A 23953-nucleotide genomic window follows, 5' to 3' on the forward strand; every position below is an offset into this window, starting at 1 on the left:
TAACTTTCATAGCATATTCCAACAGAAAAGTCTAGCTACTCAGTGGTACTTTACTGACCGGACATTTTTTCTTTTGGTATATGATCGATTTGTAATGGACACAGTGGTTGGGCTGTCCAATCCACGTGCACATTTTTGAATGCCAATGAGCTGTTACTGTATAATTCATATGAAGTCAAGTAACCAAGGCAAGAGTCAGAGTAAAGGTGCAGTGGTAACAAAACCAAGGACAACCACTGTAAAACGTGAAGCAGTTTAATAATCCAGAAATGCAAAGCTTTGAGGTAATAAGTACCCTTCATCAGTCTAATGTAACATTTCTTTTATAATACCCATCTGTCCACACAGCCAATAAAACAATTATACAGTTAAATAAAATACTTAATATCTTAAAGTACCGATACATAAATAACTTATATGGAAATATATATATGTATATATATGTAAAATTAAAAAAAAGAAATATGCATTTGTATAAAAAATTGATACTAATAATAGTGTATACATAAAAATAAAAAGGGAATACATCTTATAAAAAAATCTATTAGAAGTTACTTTACAAAAAAATTAAATACATCTTATAAAAAATCTATTAGAAGTTACTTTACAAAAAAGTGATATAAGCCCTGTAGAATAGCTTGTTTTGCTTTCAAAATAAGTTTAATGGACACTATTTGGTTAATACCTGGTGGATGATCAGTCTGTAGCTGCAAGATCCGATTATATTCCATACCCTCCAGTTTAGTGTTTACATCACCTCTTCTTACTAATTTTAATAAGAGGTCAATAACCCTAAACCTGAAATAATGTGTAGTATTTACAGACACGTTTAGCAAGAGAGTTGCTCATTACCCCTCTTCAAACAGATAGACAGCAAAACTAGGGAAAGGCTCGGCAAAAAAGATTTCCACCTCATCCACCTTGGCATATAGAACTAATAATTACCAGACTCCTATGGCAAAGTACACCCCGTCTCTTCTTGACTGCCACCAAACTGTTAGTGGATATTCCAGACTCCTCAGCCAAGTCATCTATTTATTTTCTCCTGGCCCTTACATCCCAAGTTACCAGGCATTCAATTAAATGTAGCTATGATGCTGCAGAATCCTCAGCAAGGTCAGCAGCTTCTGCACTTCACAGATACTCCTGGCAGCGCTTGCAACCCCTTCCAGATGATTTCAGAGCTAAGCTCAATGATGCACCACTGGACAATGCTGCCTTATTTGGCTCAAAAGTAGCAGACCTTTTCAAATCCCTGCAACAAAAAGGAAAAGAGATCCAGGATCTTAAACATCTGCTAGTTTCCCCTATACCTAAATTTTACAGAAACTATCCTGCAAAAACTAATTTCATCAGGAAACACTCCAGTCCTGTTCCTCAAGCTAGACACAGGCAAGCAAGAAAGAAAAATCCTTCAGCTAGAGCACCTTCCTCTTCTAGTCTAAGGACGCCCTTTCAGGACAGGGCAGGTAGTGTCGGACTACCTGCCATTCCTGCCACCCCCACCAGCTGCTTCTGTCCCACTGTCTGCTCGCCTTTCCCATTGCCTTCTGTCTGGAATCAGGTCACTTCAGACAAGTGGGTCTTCTCCATCCTCCAAGACGGTTACTACCTGTCATGGATAACCTCTCCATTAAGTCTATGCAGGCCACGACCTCCTGCGCAGCAACTGATCCTCCTACTACCAGTACTACAGTCCCTTTTAAACCAGGGCACTATAGAAAAAAATTATTCCCTCCCAATTTGAAAGAGGATTTTGCTCGGGGATTTTTCTGGTTCCCAGAAAAGAAGGGCCATGGAGACCCATCCTAGACCTTTCAAGGCTCAATCCTTTCTTAAAGGTGCCAACTTTCAAAATGCTGACCCTGCCAGCTCTATTCCCTCTTATTATGTACAGAGGCTTCCTAGCTACACTAAACATCAAAGGTGCATTCCCATCAAACCCACACACAGAAACTACTTAAGATTCTTAGTGGGCTCCTCTCATTTGTAGTTCTTTACCTTGCTTTTTGGACGTTCAACAGCACCCAGAGTCTTCACCAAATGCCTGGCTCCGGTAATGGCCTTTTGCAGGATAAAAGGGATACAAATATTCCCATACCTGGACAACATGCTTTTGCAGGCTGCCAACCCCAAAACACTCCTAACCCATATCCAGTTCGTGGTATCTCTCCTACAGGCTCTTGGGTTCCAAATAAGTTTCCCAAAGTCCAGCCTCGCATCAACCCAAGACATTGTGTTCTTAGGGTGCAGAATCCGCGCAGACTTGGAGGCATACCTGCCCCCAGCAAAGGTGAATTCTCTTACAGAACACCTGCAAGGGATTTGCATTCCTCAACTGATGGCAAGGCAGTACCTCAAGTTTCTGGGTTACATGGCAGCTACCATTCCCATGCTACCCCTAGCTCAGTTGCACATGAGAAAGCTACAGTGGTACCTACGCTCTGTCTGGAAGCAGCACAACCACCCACTGGAGCACATTGTGCTCTTCCTTCCATGCCTAAAAAGAAGATCTGATGGTGGCTAGCTCAGGTGAATCTCAACCCAGGACCCCCCTCCAACCATCTAAACATGCATACAGACACCTCAGACCTGGGATGGGGGGGGGGCACTCTCGGCCATCGAAAAGTACAACACCTGTGGACATACAGACAGAAAACAGAACACATCAATACCAGAGAAATGAGTGCAATCCTCCTAGCCCTTCAGGCATTCACTCCTTTCCTTTGGAAGGAATCCCTTCTGGTATACTCGGACAACACCACCACAGTCTTGTGGTATATCAGCAAACGAGGAGGAACCAAGTCCTACTTGCTCTGCAGACTTGCTATACTTGTGTGGGAAGTAGCCACTTCTCAGGGAATTACCCTGAAAGCAACAGAATGGATGCTTCACAGGGATGTCTTCCTGGACCTTTTCCACAGATGGGGGTACACCTCAAATAGACCTGTTTGCCTCTGCCAACAACAGGCAACTTCCTGGATATTGCACCAGGACACCAGACCTACAGGCACTAGCAAGAAATCTCATGGAAGGGGAAATACCTTTATGCACCCCCCCCTTCCCTCTCATTCAGAGGATCCTGCTACGGATTCAGCAGGACAATCCAAAAATCTTGCTGGTGACTCCCTACTGGCCCTGACAACATTGGTTCCCCTTACTCCTTCAGTTGTCCAAGGGCAATCACCACAAGTTACCCCACAGAGTGGACTTCCTCACACAGCACAAGGGATCTCTAATTCATCCACAGTGACAGCTGCTATGTCTGACCCTGTGGCGGATAGGCTTCTGATCCCATACAGACACCTTTACATTGAGGACGTGCTCAATGTCCTGCAGGAGGCCAGAAAACTTAACACTAGAAAATCATACCTGACTAAACGGAAACGGTTCATTACTTGGTGTCAAAATAAACAGATGGACCCGCTTACCAGTGACATTCCCCGACTGCTGTCTTATTTGTGAGTTACTTCAGACTGGCTTGGCCTACTCATCTATTAAGGCACAGCTGTCTGCTATCTCTGCATGCCTACTCATGTATTCCCCCTTGGCATCTAGACTCCTTTTGAAGCTCTTCCTCAAAGGGGTCCCGCATCTCAGACCCCCCCCCCCCAGAAACCTCCTCCTCCTCCTTGATATCTCAACTATGTGCTGGAGAAGCATATACTTCCACCCTTTGAGCCAGCTGATCAAGCTTCCCTAAAGCTGTGCACCTGGACAACAGCTCTTCTTGTGGCTATCACTTCAGCCAGAAGGGTGTCAGAGCTCCAGGCACTAACAGATACTATTCCTTTTCTTGTCTTTCATAAAGATAGAGTTACCCTCAGGACAAACCCATCTTTCATGCCCAAGGTAGTCAACGACCTGTCACTCAATCAGGCCATCCACTTACTCGTTTTTTTTTCCCAAACCCACAAGGAACCCACTTTTATGGTATGTTTTACTTACAAAACTCTGCTGTCTTTCTTCAGTTATGTCAGGAAACTAAGAAGTAATGGTCAGTAATGCATTGAATTTATTATCCATCATAACATATTTTCTGATCCTAAGGATACAGCCAATATATTAGCAAGCATATTTAGTGCCTAATTGTACCCATCCTACCCACACTATCCCTGAAAATGTGTTTTCCCCTGAAATTACCTTGGAACAATTCTTAGAATCCCTGTCAAAAGTTAAAATTGATACTTCACTGGGACCAGATCACATACTAGGCTGCAGGGTCATTGGTGCTGAATTTGTTTTTATCCAAACCTCTGCTTAGTCTATAACTTCATCTTGTCTTCAGGGTCTCTGCCTGATGCTTGAAGAACAGCCCTTTGACTTTCCTGTATAAGAGTGATCCCCTGTACAAACTAGGTAATTATAGGCCCATCAGCCTGACCAGTCTTGTATCCAAAGTCATGGAAACTATATCAGAATTCCTTTATGCAGACACAGGCAACTTGACACTCAGTTTGATTTAGTGAAGCCAGGTCCTGTGACCTGAAACTAGTAAACTTCTTTGAAAAAGTTAAACACTCTGAGCCGGTTTCTCCATGTACTATGCTTATGTTGGCCTAGCCAAGACTTTTAATACTCTCCTTCATGCTGGTATTAAATTAGACGGACTTAATGTAAACGTGTGCTGGATTACAAATTGGTTGTCCAACAGATCCGAAGTTGTGAAAGTTGCTGGTACATTTTCTGAATGTGCTGGTCCCTGTCCTGTTTGGCATTTATTTTGCAGACATCCTGTCTCACATACGAGTAGAAGAGTGTACTCTTTGGTATGTACATATCCAAGCATATTATTCGACTGAAAAGGCCCCAGTGATTTTTAACCAAGAAAATTAAAGGCTTTAAATCCTTCAGCTCTTCTGTTAGCGTATCTTTCCTTCTACTTAGTAGCCTACCAGCTGCTCCGGGCTGACCAGTGTTTTACTTTCCAAGCCATGAAAGACTCGCTGCTGTTTGAACTCCTATTTCTTTGCCAAAGCAGTGGTTCTACAACTACCCGTACACAAGGGACCTAAATCTACACAGCAAGTAAACACAACTCACCAGAGGGATAGGCTGCTAACTCATCGTATTCCCATCCTTTGGAATATGTTACTGTTCTAGGCCAAGTCAAGTATTATTTTGTCTCAGTTTAAGACCGGTCTTCACGATGAATGCAAATTTACACCAGGGTTGTCATTTAAGCCCTTCCTTATTTGAGAGGAGAACACTATTAAGTTCTTGCAAAAATTGCAAATACTTTCAGATGTGTCTACTTGAAGGTGCATATGGCTAGGTATCTTATGGTTCTTGTGATAACTTGCCTAGTACTGTTTCTCTGTCCTGTTAGGTGACGCAGATCATTTGCCATAAGTTACTACTTTCTGACTACAAGCAACAGAAGGTAGTGCGGGAGTGAGGTTGTTTTATGGGCATGTGCCAGCCTTTGTCACAGGAATAGTTTCACAAGACAATCATTATTTTGCACAGGAAGTATCTGAAAGTCAGGCTGTACAGCCATTGACACTGATGTGCCAAAACTCAGATGTTGTACACTGCTGTGAATCTTTTTCCTTTTTGACAGGTTCCATGTGATCTTTCACATTCACCAACTCAAGTAGATGGGACTTTGATTTAATTTCTTATCCAAATGACAAGACAGTCGGGAATGCAGCACCCCCCCCCCCAACACTGCACTGCTCTGTCAGCAGTCCCATCACCTGGAGTGGGAATACAACCCATACCTTTCTGGAATCCAACACCAAAGATGAATGTCCTACCCTGTTGCACCACTTCCTGAAATAGCTACTTTTAAAAGAAGAACATCACACAGATGTATTTTATGAAATATATTGGTGCAGCAGTTAGCATTGCCGCCTGACAGCAGGAGGTTCTCCAGTTTGATTCTTGGCTGGGGTGCCTTCTGTGCGGAGTCTGCATGTCCTCTCCTTGCGGACGCATGGATTTTGTCCAGGTGCTCCATTTTCTTCCCACATCCCAAAGACAATACTGTAGGTGGATTGGACACTGTAAGTTGGCCCTAGGTGTGTGTGTGTGTGTGTGTGTGTGTGTGTGTGTGTGTGTGTGTGTGTGTGTGTGTGTGTGTGTGTGTGTGTGTGTGTTTGTCTTCTGCGGAAGGCTGGGCACCGGGCTGGCAACTCGACACTGCAAAACTCCACTGCCAGTTCTGCAGACTGTTGTTCCACTGTGGTGACCCCCTAACGAGGAAAAGCCGAAAGAAGAAGATGATTTATTGTAAATTAAATTTTAAAATCTGTTTTCAATCAGTAAGTGTGCCGTTTCACCATCTTCCTCCATGTCTCTTTTGTCTGAAAAATATTAACACTGTTACAGTCTGCAGAAGGATTGTATCTTCCTTTCTTGTTATTTTATTCAGTGTGGTATTTAACTAGGTGGGGAGGAGGTAACAGTATTACTGTCCAGGAGAACTTTGTCTATAAAATCACACACTGCCTGGAAGAGGCCTGGGTATATTTAATTTCCATGAAGTTCTGGAGATGAAGCATTACTTTGGTAATACATTTCAGTTTTGCTTAGGTCTGTGTGTGTGTGTGTCTTTGTCTGTGTGTGTGTGTGTCTTTGTCTGTGTGTGTGTGTGTCTTTGTCTGTGTGTGTGTGTGTCTGTGTGTGTGTGTGTCTTTGTCTGTGTGTGTCTTTGTCTGTGTGTGTCTTTGTCTGTGTGTGTCTTTGTCTGTGTGTGTGTGTGTCTTTGTCTGTGTGTGTGTGTGTCTTTGTCTGTGTGTGTGTGTGTGTGTGTGTGTGTGTGTGGCCATTATTCAGTTATTAAGTCTGCATTTATTCCAGGACTGTTTGACTACTGTGTCATATTGAGCTATTTCAATGTAATGCTTTTTGTGTGCTTTGTCACTAAGTAATACTGCTTTAGTGAATATCGTGTGCTCATTCTGGTATTTAACATTTGATGCTTTGTCGTTCATAGCCTCCTCTTCCTGTAGAGATAAGATCAGCAGCTGTGCGAGCTGAAATTACTGATGCTGAAGGTCTTGGTCTAAAACTGGAGGACAGAGAGACTGTCATCAAAGAGCTGAAAAAATCTCTCAAAATCAAGGTAAGGCTTGAAAAGTGACTTTCAGAGCCAGTCACAGAAGAGTGCTGCTTCAAAAATATACAGGGCCCGCAGTTAAGGAGGAAGTTACTGTGTGATTCTAATTGTCAGCAATTAATTTGCATATCACAGTTTGCAGCAGAGTCAAGAATATCATGTTCCATTATTTGTTTAATATTTTGTGATTGGATGAGCAGGCTTATCACGAGCAGACCTTTTTTGCATAGTAAAGGCATAAAGCAGAAATATACTGTACACAGTGGGTTTTCTAGGTGCAATATCAAGGCCGAGTAACATCTGACAGCCGTAAGGAAATAGTAAATATTATTGTAAAGCTGTTTTGGCAGTTTGTTAATGCAGCCATATATTAAAAAAGGTAGAGATGCAAATAAATAAAAATAACAGCAAGTTTAAATGGTATAGGTTTTTAGTAAACCTTCAACAGAATTAGGTTTAATTAACACAGTAGATAGAGGAGAAACTTTACAGCCAATGTTATTAAACAGATAACTGTACATACAGTTTCTGACAAGTACTCTTTCCATCTGTAAAACCTTATTTTGCACTATCAGTGGAGATGACAAAATTGGATAATACTTTGGGGGAGCAAACACATTTTTCAGGCTGGAGCTGCAAAGCTTATTCATGAAAAACTAACATTTTCTATGGGCTAGGTGTTAGTGTGGCTGTTGAAACATCTTAATTGCAGGACTTCAGTAGTGAAAAGATGTCAATTCAGAGTGCTCCCTGCAGTGAGTAACAGCTGACCTGAGCATATTTTGTTCAGTCTGTATCTCCCATGCTGTGATGCTAGGAAGGTGCACTTCTCCCCATACTTCTCAGTTCTTTGCTGTCTCTTGCAGAGTTTGTTTCTCAGTCCTAGAACACATCATGGGAAAATTCCCACATTTACCTCCAAGGAAATGAAAGATCTATGTGCTTCTGATATTAGATCACCAGTTAGGTGCCTTGCTGGCATGGTCTCTAATGCTTGCATGAAGGGCATAACATACAAGACTTTCATAAGTGCTAGCAGTTTAATCCAGCTACAGAGTGAAGGAGGAGGGGAAAAACTGCAAGTCTTGTGTGATGCGCAAGAGGATCTCTCTGTTGGAGGTAACCAATTCACGGATCTTCAAGATGGTCTCTTGTGTAATCTCAAACAGGATTCTGAAATAATTGAGAGTTTAGGAGAGTAGGTGTCCATGAATATGTTAAAGCTTCCTTCTTCTGAAGTCTTCTTTGAGGAGTTACTAGAACAGTATAGGTTCATAGGAGATAACTAGGCTAATGGCTGAAAAACAAGCCTAAACAATATAACCTGAGCCCAGCAAAGTGTATATTTTTCTAACATGTAGTAACATCTGTAGAATCTGTACATCTTTGTTTTTTGTTTTACTGTATTTGTAATGCAGTATTAAATTTGTATTTCTTGAGCTACAGGACATTTCTTGCTGGTGCCGTAAAAAAAAACTGTCAGGCTTTGAGGATGCACACTTTTATTTAACTTGCATGTTGTATCACGGCGTGTTTTAGTTCTAGCACCTGGAAATCCCTAGATGTAGACTTTTGCATAAAAAATGTCCAAATTCTGATGGATGTAGAAGAAATATTTAACCAAGGACCCATCAGGGAAGAGTCCTTTTATAGATCACCAGATGGTGTATTTCCTTGGGGTCATGCCTTACAGCTGCTGCACAGCATCTGAAGGTTGTTGCTTGACATGCTGATATCGTTTGACATATCAGTATCTTGAGTGCACACGACATTCCTGCCATGTTTGCTATTGGGTGAACACCACTCTGAGGACATATTGCTGCCATTTGGTCTGTCCTATGTGTCTGTTTGCCAGGATAGTAGTCAATTGTGATGGAGGCTCAGCAGGAAAAGGACCTTCAGTGCACACCACCCTTCCCGACCTGGCCAATGACTTTGACACAATCCCCTGTCTCGGGCATTGTATAAATGTTAAAACAAACTGGAACTAAAACCTTACATCACCTGTTAGGTTGCCAACTGTCTCAAGGATAGAATGCAAGAGATCAAAATAAGGGAAGCTTTCTCTACAAAAAAGTTCAGTCACCCATGGAGTCTCCCTGGGTTTGGTGGTGGGGCCTTTCCTGTCTGGCTTCTACTGCTTCAAAGTTAAAACCATTGCTAAAGGACTCTGGCTAAGTTTGCACATGACTGCAAGCTGGGTGCAGTTTTAGACTCCCCAAAAGAATTAGCCATTCTAAAGGAACGATTGTCCTAAAGAAGTAATTGGTGCCAGAGTCCTGGACTAAAGCTGAATGCCAAAAATTGCACTACCATATCTTTAGGAAAGTAGGCTTTCCCAGGGAAGTACCACATTAAGAATACACCTCCAAGAGCTAACCTAGTTGTTTGGGATTTGGGAACTTATGTGGACAGCAAACTAACTTTCACCAAACATGTCCTCTGTGGTGAGGAAGTCCTAAATTGCACAGCTTACTAACAAATACATTGCTGCTAGGTCTAGGGATATCATTGTTTTCTCTAGTGAGGCCAATCATAGAGTATAATGCCCCCTTTGGTATATATTTGTCCAGGCATATGCAACAGCTAAAATGCCCACAGAGATACCTTACAAAAAAAAAAAAAAAAAAACAATTTGCCATACATGGACTTTCTCAAAGCCCTATTACTGTAGTTGGTGTCTTCTAGACTACTAAGAGGTGACCTGACTCTGACATGCAAAGAATCCTTTCACTTAGCTCTGATGTACCTGCTGCACATCAGCAAGTCAAACGCCAGTAGAAATGGTCAGTCCAGGATTCTAAACCTCCTCTGCAGACCTATATCTTGCTTGAGGCTACCTCTGCTCTGGAACAGACTTAACATCCACATAAAAGAAAGCTCATCCCTGTTCCTATTCAAATATAGTTTGGATCTATGTATGGGAAATAGGAAATTTACCCCAGGGCTGCCCCCTGCTCTAGTAATGGACAGAGACCATTACTAATGGTTATTTACCATGCTTGGGACCCTTATAAATACCTGTGGTATTAACCCAGTTATCACTATATGTAATATGAGTCTGGTCCTTGAAGGGGTAAGGAAAACTAAAACACCGAATGAATTAGGAAATTTGGTTAGGCTTAAAAATGCCTAAAAGGGCAAATAGCCTAGCACTAACCTATGAACCTTAGTGTTTCTGTTTCGGGATGACTAACTTCACGTAGCCCCATCTGATCACTCCTTTGTGTTGTCCTTTGCTTGGCGTTTTCATGATTGCAAGCCCTGATTGTGTTGCCATACTTTGAGAGAAGTACTGTCTATGCCCATCTAAGAGGACTGCTGTCATTGGTTAGATACTCTTCCACGTCAGTCATTGCCTGCAAAGAAAGCCCAGGAAGTTGTGATTTTGGCCGATGGATTGAGGATGCAGAGAAGGGTCTGGATTCAAACTTGGAACCTCTTGTGCCTTCTGTGCTTATTGATGACCACAGTTTTCACTTTACTTTTGTGCACTTGGATGCAAGTATCACTTTAGAATTTGAAGAGCCCAGCAAATCATCTTGTGGTTTCAGACCCTTGCCACTGCTCCTGAGCTGGTGAACTATCCTCAGCAGTGGTGTTGTGGATCTGTCATTCCTGTGGTTGAATCTTTCATAGACAGTGATAAAAGAGGCGTTATTCATGCGGGTGTCTCAGCTTCAGCTGCATGGTCACATGTATATGATTATAGAACATCTGAGCATACAGTAGCTGTTTAGTCCATTTGGTATTAATGACCTTGCTGTTTTGTCCATAATGCATGCAGACTTTGGCAGTGCATCCCTACTGAAAGAATGGACTGTCCAGCAAATCTAAGACTTGCATCATCTTCTAGTTTTGCAGCCAAGTTATTCGGCAGATGGAGCCTGATGGCTGAACATGGCCTTAAAGAAGGCATTAGATGTTCAGATTCTCAAGGTATGTTTCAGTCAGTAGCTCTGACATATCCATTCCTCCTTTTTTATCTTCGATGAGTCTTTTGCTGACTTTTAATGTTTCTCAACCTTTCTTTTTCTTATTCCTGTTTATCTGCTAAGAAGTAACTGAAGAGAGAGCGCCATGCCTAACTACCCTTTTATGAGCACTTGTTTGGTAAACACATTGATGAGTCATTGTAAGACTGAGCATTTTCTAAAAAGACTGTATTGAATAGCCAAGCTATTGAACATGCCCTAGAAGATCTAAAGGGATATGGAAATACAGCATGCTGACTGTTTAATGTCTGTGATTACATAACTAGACTTTATTGCTACAAGAGCTTTTCAGTGGTCTCTGACAAGACACTGTTGAGGAGGCATGTCCCTCTGGAGTATAAAGATGAATCCCTAGCTATGACCCAGAACGGATCTACTTCAGTAGATCAAACTTTTAAATGTTCGAAGCTCATATGGCCGAGACCATAACATCGAACATTTAAAAGTTTGAACACTGAAATAAAACAAAAAAAAAAAACAAAATAAACGTTTGTAGCAGGGGAGTAAGCCCCCCTGCACCCCCCCGGCTACTTAAATATACCAACTCTGAGATTGCACTACATTGCGGAAAAGGGAAATCTTCCCGTTCCGCACTGTATGGGGATCTCCATTCAGTCCGTTCGAACTTTTAAAAGTTCGATCATATGTTCTCGGTCATATGCGCTTCGAACTTTTAAAAGTTCGCTCAACTGAAGGGGACCCCCCCCCCCCCCAGAACACCCAGGTCAAATAGTGTCTCAGGTGCTACAGGAGCCAGGCAGCATAGGATGAAGTCAGGAGGCTGATCCAGCTCAATCATCCTGGAGTAGGGATGGTGCACTCTTCCTTGCCACTGCATAGTGTGTAGATCATCCAGATTAGGAATGTGTGCTGGACATAGATAAATTGTGATGGTAGTCTTCAGTGTACACGTGCAGAAATGAGTATGCGCAGATGGGAACGTAATGCATGCTAACCACCAAGGGGAGTGATTAGGCCATATAGAAATGCCTCTTGAGACCGACTTTGGAGAGTAACACTGTCTGTGGTGGCAGAGGTGGCAGGTAGCTGTTTAGTTTGTGGATGTCTAGGGTTGTAGGACTGAACCAAACCTTCTGTCTGCTTGAATGAGGGCATTCCGGGTCGCTGAAGATTAGCAACTGTTTGAGAAAGAGTAGGCACAAGCAGCCAGTGTGCCTGCCTTGTATAACTGCTGTCTCTTACAAACTGTTTATGTTATGGAGATTGGCAATTCTATCCTTTTTGTGGGGAACAAGTGGGTTCAAGACCCATTAGAGAGGAGGCTAATGGCCATCAGGCAGCAATACCGAATTCATTTAAAAAAATTCTCAAGGAGGGTAGTGCTTATAGAGAAAGAAATGTGAATATGTATTTGGTGATATCTTCATCGAGAATCACATTTTATGAGTGACCGGTGTTCCACACCTGAAGTCATCTCCTCGTTGGTCAGATCCGACCATAAGCTAATCACCCTAGATATCCGCATCCTGCCCCCACCCACCATTAAGGAAACCACTGTAAAAAATTTCTCCAAAGCCAATTTCATGCTTCTTAAGACAGAAGTGGCGAACTTCATGACACCCATGCAGATGGACAATACAGTTATGACTGCTGAAGTCTACACAAATGCACTCTATAACCACTTACATAAGTGCATGGATTGTGCTATCCCAAACAGAACCAAGACGCTATCCTTCAAAAAAGGAAGCCAATCTGATGGTCCCCTGCCATAAACAAACTCTACAGCAGAAGGAAGAAACTGTTGCAAAAGTGAGTAAAATCCCATGAGTGTAGGAGTTGCCTGGTCAGCCTCAGTAAGAAGCTGAGATCCCTTATAAGATCCTCCAAAGCTAGCTACGAAAACAAAATTGCCACTGATTTTAAGGGCAACCGCAAAGCATTCTATAGCTATGTCCAGAATCTCAATGGCAACACCCAGATCTGCTCTGCGTTACAGCACAACGCCATGAACATTACAGAACCAACTGATATTGCCAGCATCCTGGCAGATAGGTTCATTGCTAACTTTACCCCCCTCTCACCCCCTAAAGGGCCCATGTCTATACAGGAAGAATGCAGAGTCCCTGTAATTACATCTACGCAGGTAAAAGCTGCACTCTCTAAAACCAAAAAAACACAGCATCCATGGGACCAGACAATGTCCCAGGCTGCATTTTACAGGAACTTCAGAACAGACTGGCTCCCCATCTAAGCATCATGTTCAATCATAGTGTCTCATAGGTTCATAGGTAGGTACTAGGCTATTGGCCCTAGGGCCTATATAAGCCTAGCCAAAAAGGTACCCTGGCTTTCGCCACCCAAGAAAATTATTTTCCTGTGCCCCTGTCAAGCACAGCCACAGAAGTGATCTCCAAGGTGAATTTCCTATTTCCCATCATCAAGATTTTTCTTCAAGAGTGCTAATGAGGAGCTCTGTTTGACATAGATAGGTAGTCTCTTCCAGAGTATGAGAAGTCTGGGACAGGAATCTATCTTTCCAGTATGTTCTGCTTATTGTGGTGACAAAGTTTAGGTCCCTAGAGCATGTAGCTTGGAGGGGTTGGGATTTCTTTAAGTGGAGTATATCCAACAGCTCTAGGTTTGACATAGCTTTTTATGTTAGGCAGAGATCACCTCCGAGTAGGCGGTATGCAACGGAGTAAAGCTAAAGTTTTTTGACATGGTCTGCCTAGGGCACCTTTCTGAGGCCAGTAATCCTCTTTGTGAGGTATTTCTGCGGTCTTTCCAGTTGTTGTTGTAGATGTCTTGTGAAGTACATACCAAAAGGGGGGTTGTACTCTGTAATGGGTCTAATGAGTGATGATTAGAGGGGAACAATGACCTCTTTTTTCTGGATGAGAAACCTTTTGCGATGAGGTGTGCCACACAGAAGGATTTCCTGATCACTGTGGTGATGTGATTATCAAAGGAGAAACTACTGTCCACCTGTGTCCCGAGGTCATTCAGGTTCATAGGTAGGTACTAGGCTATCAGCCCTGGGGCCTATACAAGCCCAGCCAAAAAGGTACCCTGGCTTTTGCCACCCAAGAAAATTATTTTCCTGTGCCACTGTCGAGCAGAGCCACAGAGGTGATCCCCGGGGTGAATTTCCTATTTCCCATCCAATCATCAAGATTTTTCTTGGAGTGCTAATGAGGAGCTTTGTTTGATATAGATAGGTAGTTTATTCCAGAGTATGGGAAATCTCTGGGACAGGAATCTCTCCCACCGGCATGCTGTGTTTATTGTGATGACAAGGTTTAGGTCCCTAGAGTGTGTAGCTCAGAGGGATTGGGATTTCTTTAAGTGGAGCATGTCCCAGCAGCTCTGGGTTTGACATAGCTTTGTATGTTAGGCAGAGATCACCTCTGAGTAGGCGATATGCGACTGAGTAAAGCTGGAGTTTTTTGAGACGGTCTGCGTAGGGCATCTGTTTGAGGCCGGTAATCCTCTCTGTGAGGTATTTCTGCGACCATTCCAGTTGTTGTACATGTCTTGTGTGGTACATACCAAAAGGGGCATTGTACTCTATAATTGGTCTAATAAGTGATGAGTAGAGGGGAACAATGACCTCTTTTTTTCTGGATGAAAAACCTTTTGTGATGAAGTGTGCCATGTAGAAGGATTTCCTGACTACTGTGGCGATGTGATTATCAAAGGAGAGACTACTGTCCACCTGTGTCCCAAGGTCTCTTATTACACTTTTGGTGTTAAGTATACTACCGCCTATGTTGTAGTTCATGAGTACAGAGTTTTTAGCAAAGGGGATGACAATGCACTTTCTGGCATTGAGCTTGAGGCCATGGCTTTGACACCAGGCATCTGTCTCAGTGAGGCCCTTTTGTAGGATGTCCACATCGTTAGGAGTTTCGATTATGGCTCCTAATTTGCAGTTACCTGCGAACTTCATTAGCCAAAGACCTTCTGTGTTAGCCTGTACTTCATTGAAGTACATACCAAACAGGAGAGGACCCAGGACTGATCCCTGTAGTACTCCACTTGTCTCTGGTCTGAAGTCGGATTTGGAGTCTGCTACTTTCACAGTGTGGATTCTGTCAGTGAGCCAGTTGGCAACCCATCTTGTGACATAGGGATTTATACCTAGTTTAGTGAGTTTATCTATAATTCCAGAGTGGGGGATAGTGTTGAAAGCCTTGGCAAGATCTAGATAGGCTGTGTGAACCACCTTACCCTTGTCTACAGGTATAAATCCTTACGGCACAAGATGGGTTGCCACCTGGCTCACTGACAGAACCCACACTGTAAAAGTTGCAGACTCCAAATCTAACTTTAAACCAGTGACAAATGGAGTACCACAGGGTTCAGTCCTGGGACCTCTCCTGTCTGGAAACTAGGAGCCATAGTCGAGTCTCTAAATGCTGTGGACATCAGGCTTTGTGCCCACTGAATAGCGCACAGCAACAGTTATCCCACTTCACAAAGGGGGAGCCACCACTGATCCTGGAAACTGTCGCCGTATTAGCCTGATGAGCCTGGTCTGCAAGGCCATGGAACGTATCATCATGGAACACATAAACAAAGACATTGGTAACCTCCAAACTCTGGACCCCACCCATTTCGGGTTTGTGAAAGGCAAGTCATGCCTTCTGAACCTGATTGACTTCTTTGAGGCAGTCACCAAAGCCGTAGACGAGGGTAAGGTGGTTCACACAGCCTATCTTGACCTCGCCAAGGCTTTCGACACCATCCCCCATTCTGGAATTATAGCTAAACTCACTAAACTAGGTATAAATCCCTATGTCACAAGATGGGTTGCCAACTGGCTCACTGACAGAACCCACACTGTAAAAGTTGTAGACTCCAAATCTAACTTTAAACCAGTGACAAGTGGAGTACCACAGGGTTCAGTCCTGGGACCTCTCCTGTTTGGTATCTACTTCTCTGAAGTACAGGCTAACACAGAAAGCCTCTGGCTAATGACCTTCGCAGATGACTGCAAACTAGGAGCCATAGTCGAGTCCCCAAATGATGTGGACATCCTACAGAAGGGCCTCACTGAGACAGATGCCTGGTGTCAGAAGCATGGCCTCAAGCTCATTGCCAAAAAGTACATTGTCATCACCTTTGGTAAAAACTCTGTGCCCATGAACTACCACATAAACGGCATTCTACTTAATGCCGAATGTGTGATGAGACCTTGGGACCCAGGTGGACAGTAGTCTGTCCTTTGATAATCACATCGCCACAGTAGTCAGGAAATCCTTCTATGTGGCACACCTCATGACAAAAGGGTTCTCATCCAGGAAAAAAGAGGTCATTGTTCCCCTCTACTCGGCATAGAGTACAATGCCCCTTTTGGAATGTACCTCACAAGACATCTGCAGCAGCTGGAAAGGCCACAGAAGTACCTCACTGGCTTCAAATAGATGCCCTACACTGGCAGTGTCAAAAAACTCCAGCTTTACTGTGTAGCATATCGCCTACTGCGAGGAGATCTCTGCCTAACATATAAAGCTATGTTAAACCCAGAGCTGTGGGACATGCTTCACCTTAAGAGATCCCAATCCCTCCGAGCTACACTCTCTAGGGACCTAAACCTTGTCACCACAAATAAACAGGACATGCTGGAGGTATAGATTCCTGTCCCAGAGACTTCCTATACTCTGAAACAAGCTACCCATCTATGTCAAGCAAAGTTCCTCATTAGCACTCTTCAAGAAAAATCTTGATGAGTGGATGGGAAATGGGAAATGCACCCCGGGGATCACTTCTGTGGCTCTGCTCGACAGTGGCACAGGAAATTACCTTTCTTGGGTGGCGTAAGCCATGGAACCTTGTTGGCTATGCTTACTTAGGAACAGCACAATTGAGGGAAACCACTTCGGATAGCTACACTTATAAATTAATTTTTGTGGATTAAAGCTGAGTTACGTGTATTAAGCTATCTGGAGTGGTTTCCCTCAATTGTGCTGTTCCTGGCTTTATTGTTTCACTGGACTTGCTTCTTTTTTTTTGTATTATTAGTGGAATGTTGAAGCTGCTGTGATTTTGTGGGTTTATTAGGCGTACTTGGGCCCTTGGGCCGATAGCCTAGTGCCTACCTATGAACCAGCCATCACTGAAGTCATTCTTTTGTGGTGATAGCTGTAGCATCCATGTGCTTTACATTCTTCTGAAACAAAAGAATGCGTAGTGGTGTGTGTGTGTGTGTGTGTGTGTGTGTGTGTGTGTGTGTGTGTGTGTGTGTGGTGATTCCTGCTTCCTGAATACCCCCATCACCCATCGTTGTTGTGATTCTTGCTTCCTGAATTCCTCCGTCACCCAGATGAAACGTCTTGTATGTTTTTGTTACATGTATTTTGGAGATGTCCTACAAGGCAGCATTGGAATCTTTTTCACAGTTGATTGGTTTGGTAACCAAAAGCACAAGAATAAGTCTGCAAAGGAAGATGAGTAGTAAATGTAAGCAAATTCAGACACGTCAAAGGAAGTGACGATTACACCTGTAAAGAATGTGGGGAGTAAAATTGTTTACCATCTGTAGCAAAAGGGAGGGAAGTATAAACAAGTCATGGAATCTCATGATGGCTTAAATGGCAAAGCTTGAAATCTTTCGTATGAGAAATAGCTTTACAGTTTGAGAATTAGGCCATTCAGGAAGCCTTATCCCACCCACCTCCCGCGTACCTGCCCAGTGTCTCCTTTTCCTGCACCCATTTGGCCCTTTTTTTTTCTATCAGAGGCAATATCCAGACATCCTCAGACTAGATAAAAGCAATATAGCTCAATTCTACCTGCCTGCGAAGCATAATCAGCCCATTCAGTCCCCCTCTGCTGCAGACAGGTGGTAGAGAACAGGTCAGTTTCTGGTCCTAAGAAGAGTTCATTCATCCCTCTGACAGTTTGCTGACGTGCAGATGCTGCCTGGTTCAGAAGAGGAGAAAGCATGCCTCCATGCCTGCTTGTCTATACCCCGTGTGCCCCTTCCCCAAACACACACAATTTGTCTTTACAGAACAGAGTCGAGCTTAGTATTTTCAGTACAAGCCAAGCTGGCTCTTTTAGGTGAGCTTGAGCAATACACAGTGCCACCACATTTTTACACAAAAATTAAATCTTTATTGAATTATCACTTGACACAGGCAGTACTACATGTATGCAAATGAAAACGAACCATATTGACAGACCATTTTCTAGTAATTGCTTTTTTGGCAGTCATCAGAATTAAACTCGGTGAGGTCTTACTGTGTCTAGGAACTTCATATCCTGTATCACAGCTCAAAAAAATCATTACACCAATTTGCTCACCCGGTATTTCTGACAAAGTAGCCTGCAGGAATTTTTTAAAGTCTGCCAAAAAATATGTTCTCAGTTACCTCTTTCTTCCCCATCAGACCTCCAGCATTTGCAGTCTACCCAAGGAAAAATTCTTTGGAGTCTGCTTGGGGTATAAAAATACCTATGCAAACACTTCCATGCAAAAATCCTAAATCTTCTAGACTTTGTTGTATATTTGGGAACCATACATACATATATATATATATATATATATATATATATATATATATATATATATATATATATATTTTTTTTTTGTGAATTTCTTATCCAGCCTTTCTTCACAATCCTTTCTAACCTCCTGTAGTTCCAGTACTTACCATGCAATATTTTATATGCCCTACTTATCCCTTTTTAATCAGGAGAAATATGTGCCTTTAATCAATTCATACTAGGTTAACTGCCCCTCTGGGCTGTTTAAAGCCTAGACAATTACCCAATGTGAGAATTAAACCCTGCCCCTATGGTTGCAAGGTAATCACTGCAACCATTATGCCAACCTCCTACAAATAATCACCCTTGCCATGTCTCAAACCCAGACCCCTGTCAACTACAGCACAGTGCATTAGCTCTAGCTCACTCATCTGTAAAGAATTACCCCTGCCAAGTCTCGAACCCGGGACCCTGTCAACTACAGCATAGTGCATTAGCCCACTAGGCCATTCAGCTTTTTAACAGCAGCTTCTGTTCTAGATCCTACTAAAAACTCTACCAGTGCTGGTCTTAGGATCCCTCTATTCCTTTCTGTTTGCCTAGACTCTGATGTCAGTCATTGATAGGGAAGGCAGTCTCTAGCCTGCAGTTCAAATGTATTCTTGGCCTCTTCCCGTTCTCTCACCTCTCCTTCTCTTATTATTTGCTCCCAATACCTTTGTTCCTTTGCCAGTTTTAAACAATAAGCATCATCCCCCTGTCGACAGAATCTCCTTTCCCCATTTCCATGTTGGCTTAGTTCTTAGAATACTTACTGCTGCTTTATGAATATAATATTCTGTATGGTTATGGTTATTCTCCTTAAGGACCCACATCCAAAGTCTCAGTCTCTACTTATTTCTTGAGCCCCCCCTTTCATTTCATCATCATCCTTTTCCACTTTGAATTATAGTTTTGTGCTTTTGCTATGTATAGTAGCCTTAGCTGTATAGCTCTGAAATATTCCTTCAAATCAGGTAATCCCAACCCACCTTATTCTGTTGGAACGATCAGCTTATCCCAGTTGACTTTTGCCATCTTCCTCTCCCAGATGAAATTCTTCAACTCTTTATTATGCTATCCACAGGTTCTCCAGTGGTTAATAAAAATATGCCTGACCTGTGTATAAAAGTAAATGGACTTAAAACATTTTCACTACTTGTATCTTGATGCACAGTGCCACCATTTAATGTTGCCAATGCCCATGGGCCCAGCAACCTCCCTCCTCATGTGAATGAGCTTGCTGGCATCAGCCAGTCAAGCAAGTCTTCCCCTATCCAGCTCCTCAGATTCTCCACACTGCTAATCAAATACAGATTGTCTGGGCTGTAGTTAGGACTTCATTCCTCTAAATCACTGGGCCTGGCATTCCAGACATCTCTTACGGCAATTGCATGTACTGTTCCACCTTATCAGTTTGTTAAAGAAAAACAAAAAAGTAAGTGATTAGGTGATATTTGATCTGACACAAATGGGACTGTATTAGAGGTCTTTTTCTGGAGTATAATTGCTTGCGTATTATGGGGGACCCTCCTTGATGTGTCTGTGGTAGGGATGATCATCTTACCAATTACAATTTAGCATTATTATTAGAAAACCAAACTCACATACTGGGTTGTCACACTCCAGATTTTATTAATCATGTCTAGCATCAGAGCCAACCAATTATTTTCAGACTGTTTCATAATGTAGGTCTTAGCTCTGACTTTCATTGCTAAAAAGTGTACATCCACATAAGTAGATGTGTCGTAGGTTCATTGGTAAGTACTAGACCAGCTTCCCTTGTGAGCCATTTTAAACGTAGTCAGTTTCCTACAGCGGGAATCAAGCCCTGCACCTCTTGTCTGTGAGGTAAACACTTTAACCATTATGCCAACCCCAAATATACACTTTCTCACCATCAGGGAATCAAACTGTTGTTTCCTGTGTGACAGGTGGGGATACTCACAATTATACTAGTGAGGAAGACCTCCAATGTTTTCTTAAAATGATAACTTAAGACCTCCTGTTATTAAACTCATAGAGAAGCCCTTCAAATGCAGTACAAACAAAAAAATAAACACCTATTGTCCTTCACCATGGAAATCTTTAGTAAAAGGTGAAAGATGTGTTTTGTCCATGTCGCTGTTCGATTACCAGCCAAGACTATTGCCTGCACTGTCTGTATTGCACTGAGAAGGAACACAGGGTCAAGAACTGCTGTATATTCCAAGTCTTATCACTGTCACTCATGGAGACTGGATGGAAATACTTCTGTCACGCCTTGCTGGCAGAATGATGACATTGGTTGAAAGTTCATTGTGGAGTTAAGCAGAAGACTCCTATCGCACATCTCCAGGCCTCAGCCATAGCACTGTTTCTAGGATCAAAATTCAGAGAGACAGTGGAAGCTTAGTCCTCTTGCAGGTAAATCCATTTCTAAAGTGTCTTTTTGAAACCTACCAGAGTTGAACTCTTGCCTCCAACAAGGGCTTTAGGTCACCTCAGTTCTCTGCTTTAGCAGATGAGTAGGGGGGGGAAAGGAGTTAGACCTTTGGCTTCCATCCTGGGGTTGCATTCCATTGCATAGACTTTGAGCAGTTGGAGTTCAAGGCTTACTGTTATCTCAGCGAATGACCTTTTGAGTCACCCAGACATGGGTTGTGGATCCTGTACCATTGCTTGTGGCTAAAAACGTAGACATCTAGTAGTGGAGCTTGTCCTGTGCTGACCTACATTCCTTGGGGATTCAGCCTAATGCCAGTACCCAGCCTGGAACAGGCCTACTTGCCCTGCCCTCCACTGTCACCCAGCATGGTAGCCACACTCTCACCCATGCTTCAGCTGACAGAGTAGGAAATTGGAGTCATACCTTTCAAACTGTAGACATTGAAAATCAGAACAAAGGCTCTTGAAAAGTAGGTACTGCCAGGCAATGCATAAAGTTTAGATGCCAAGTTGTGCGTAACTCTCCACTTTCAGTAGAAACATGAGATACTACTCAAACATGTTTGAGTGTGACAGAATAATGAAAAAGTATAAGCACATCTCCCAGGAGACAGTATAAAATCTGTAGACTTTATTAAACTGTATATTTTAATAAGGATGATAAGGATACCTACCAGACAAGTCTGCATAGCATACTTGGTCTGCTTGTATCATTGCAGCTCCCCCCCCCCCAGTAACTGCAACATTGCCAAATAAAACCACTGTTATGGGGCGGTTTCTCCCTACAGTTATTGCAAGCCAAGAGTAACACTTTTTAATAAGGATACCTCCCAGACAAGTCTGCATAGGTGACTGCATGTTTACAATTCTTGTTATTAGCTTTGGTCCTTAATAGTTATGTTTTAAACATTGTGACTGGTTATTTACATTTCTTTTTATAGCAGATTTGTTACTTTTACTAGTTATTTTTTAAACATTGTTTTGGCCTGCATGCACACCTGCAAGGACCCCCCCCACCCCAGGCAACTGTAGCTTCGTTTCTCACCACTGGGTGGCACAACTAACAATATACATGCTGTAGCTTGTCCCAAATAAATCTGCCTCCCCATTGAATACTTAAAGTAGGGTTAGTACCATTTACTTTGTGTATTTTGTCCCCAGATAGATTTGCCTTCCTTTGTTTTACTTACACAGCAAGGCCATAAAAGTAGTGTTTCTGCAACTATCTGCTTACACTCCTACCTTTCTGGCTTTACCTCTTCCTGGCTTTCGCTTACCTTACAGCTCCAAAGCTTCCACTTCTCATACTGATTGTTTTTCTTTGTACTCTTCTATATGGGGGGGCAGCTATGCTCGGGCTCACTCCAGTCTCCTACCCTACCCCCATTCCCACCCACTCTTGCATCACCTAGACTTGCACCAACACTAACCACTCCCCTAACTTCTGCCAATCAAGAATCACCCTCCATCCGCCAATCACACCTCAATTAACCAATACACTATTTGTAACACTCCTCCCTCTCCTCACACAACTTAATTGCAACTGTCCTTAATCACTCTACTCCCGCCACACTACACCAATACTCCTCTGTCCCTACATCTTCATCACACCTTCCAGATAACCTAACATTTAAAAAGAATACACACCATGCTCTTTCTCCTGCCCATACTCTATTGCGGTTAGCATACTAACATCCTACACTGACCTACAGATACATGTCCATAGCCCCACACTATATTATACTAATACAATGCACTCCTCTCTCTCCTACCTTGCTATCTCCTCCCAACTCTACAGTCACACACCTATTGCATACTTCCACTTAAGACATGTAGCTGTCAGTCGTACCACTAACCACTTCAGCAAACACCTTCACATGCTCTCCAAATTGTTGCACAAACATGCATGTATATTATCAGGCATTCTCCGTAGTGGTGATATACACCCAAATCCCGGGCCACATACTGCACAACATACTATCATGGCTACCATTCCACTCCTTCCTCCCATTAAAACTACAGACATTATCATTCTTAACATGAAGCTTAGAAGCCTAGTTAACAAAAATCACAGACTTTCATGCAGTCATTGCACAATACTCACCAGACATTTGTATAGCAACAGAAACTAGGCTAAAACCCCATATAGGAGATCCAGACATACTCCCACAAGGTTATAGTGTACACAGGTTAGACAGGATCAGGAAGAAGGGTGGAAAGGTTGCAGTCTTCTACAAAGATAACCTAAGCATAGACTACCTACCCATCAAATACCCTTAAGATAACAGATTTGATGTCGTAGTAACATAGCTCAGAATCAACCCAAAGAAAAATATTACCATAATGGCCACTTACATATCTCCCAACTATACTTCCACTGCCATTGAGGAACTTAAGCCTGGAGAGCCTCAATCTACACCTATGAAACCATTATCACTGGCGACTTCAACTTAGACTGGAACATTTGCACTGGTGATAACCCCTCCACCTTCATAAATCTACATGGTTCCTCCCAAACAATCTAGTTTCCCACTCAAATAGATAAACATAGCAAAAGGGAATCTATCTTAGACTGGTCACTTATTAACAGTACCACCCACAACTGTCTCTCCGGATGCCTTCCAGATAATTTAATTGACCATAAACCTACCAACTTAATCTGTCATCAGTTCAACCCACCTAGAACCATAGTTTACAAAGTCATACGAAATACCAAAAACTTCTCCAATGAAGCATTTTTAAACATGCTCAATAAATGCAACTGGACATCACTGCATCATCTCCAACTTGACCAGGCCGTAACATACTTCTGTGACACATTTCCAGCTATTCTAAATAGCTTAGCATCAACTTATACATGTCATGTTAAAAATAAGAGATCACCCTGGATATCAAAAGAAACCATCAGACTTCAAAAACTAAGGGACAAAACCGGGTTTCAATACCAGAAAACAAAAGACAATAAAACTCTGCTAGC

At 42.6% G+C, this 23953-nt stretch overlaps 1 protein-coding gene across 7 annotated transcripts in view; it reads left to right on the plus strand.

The window, feature by feature from the left end:
- The window catches only part of DCTN1 (dynactin subunit 1), a 1835652-nt gene that overhangs the window by 1427864 nt on the left and 383835 nt on the right, over positions 1–23953 (plus strand). For all 7 annotated transcript variants that reach the window (XM_044063298.1, XM_044063299.1, XM_044063300.1 and 4 more), the window contains one exon: positions 6941–7069. In XM_044063298.1, coding sequence (XP_043919233.1) covers positions 6941–7069 — 129 coding nt within the window. The remainder of the gene's footprint in view (positions 1–6940; positions 7070–23953) is intronic.

Source organism: Protopterus annectens, chromosome 2.part1, assembly GCF_019279795.1.
Source record: "Protopterus annectens isolate FY-2018-M chromosome 2.part1, PAN1.0, whole genome shotgun sequence".
Lineage (NCBI taxonomy): Eukaryota > Metazoa > Chordata > Ceratodontiformes > Protopteridae > Protopterus > Protopterus annectens.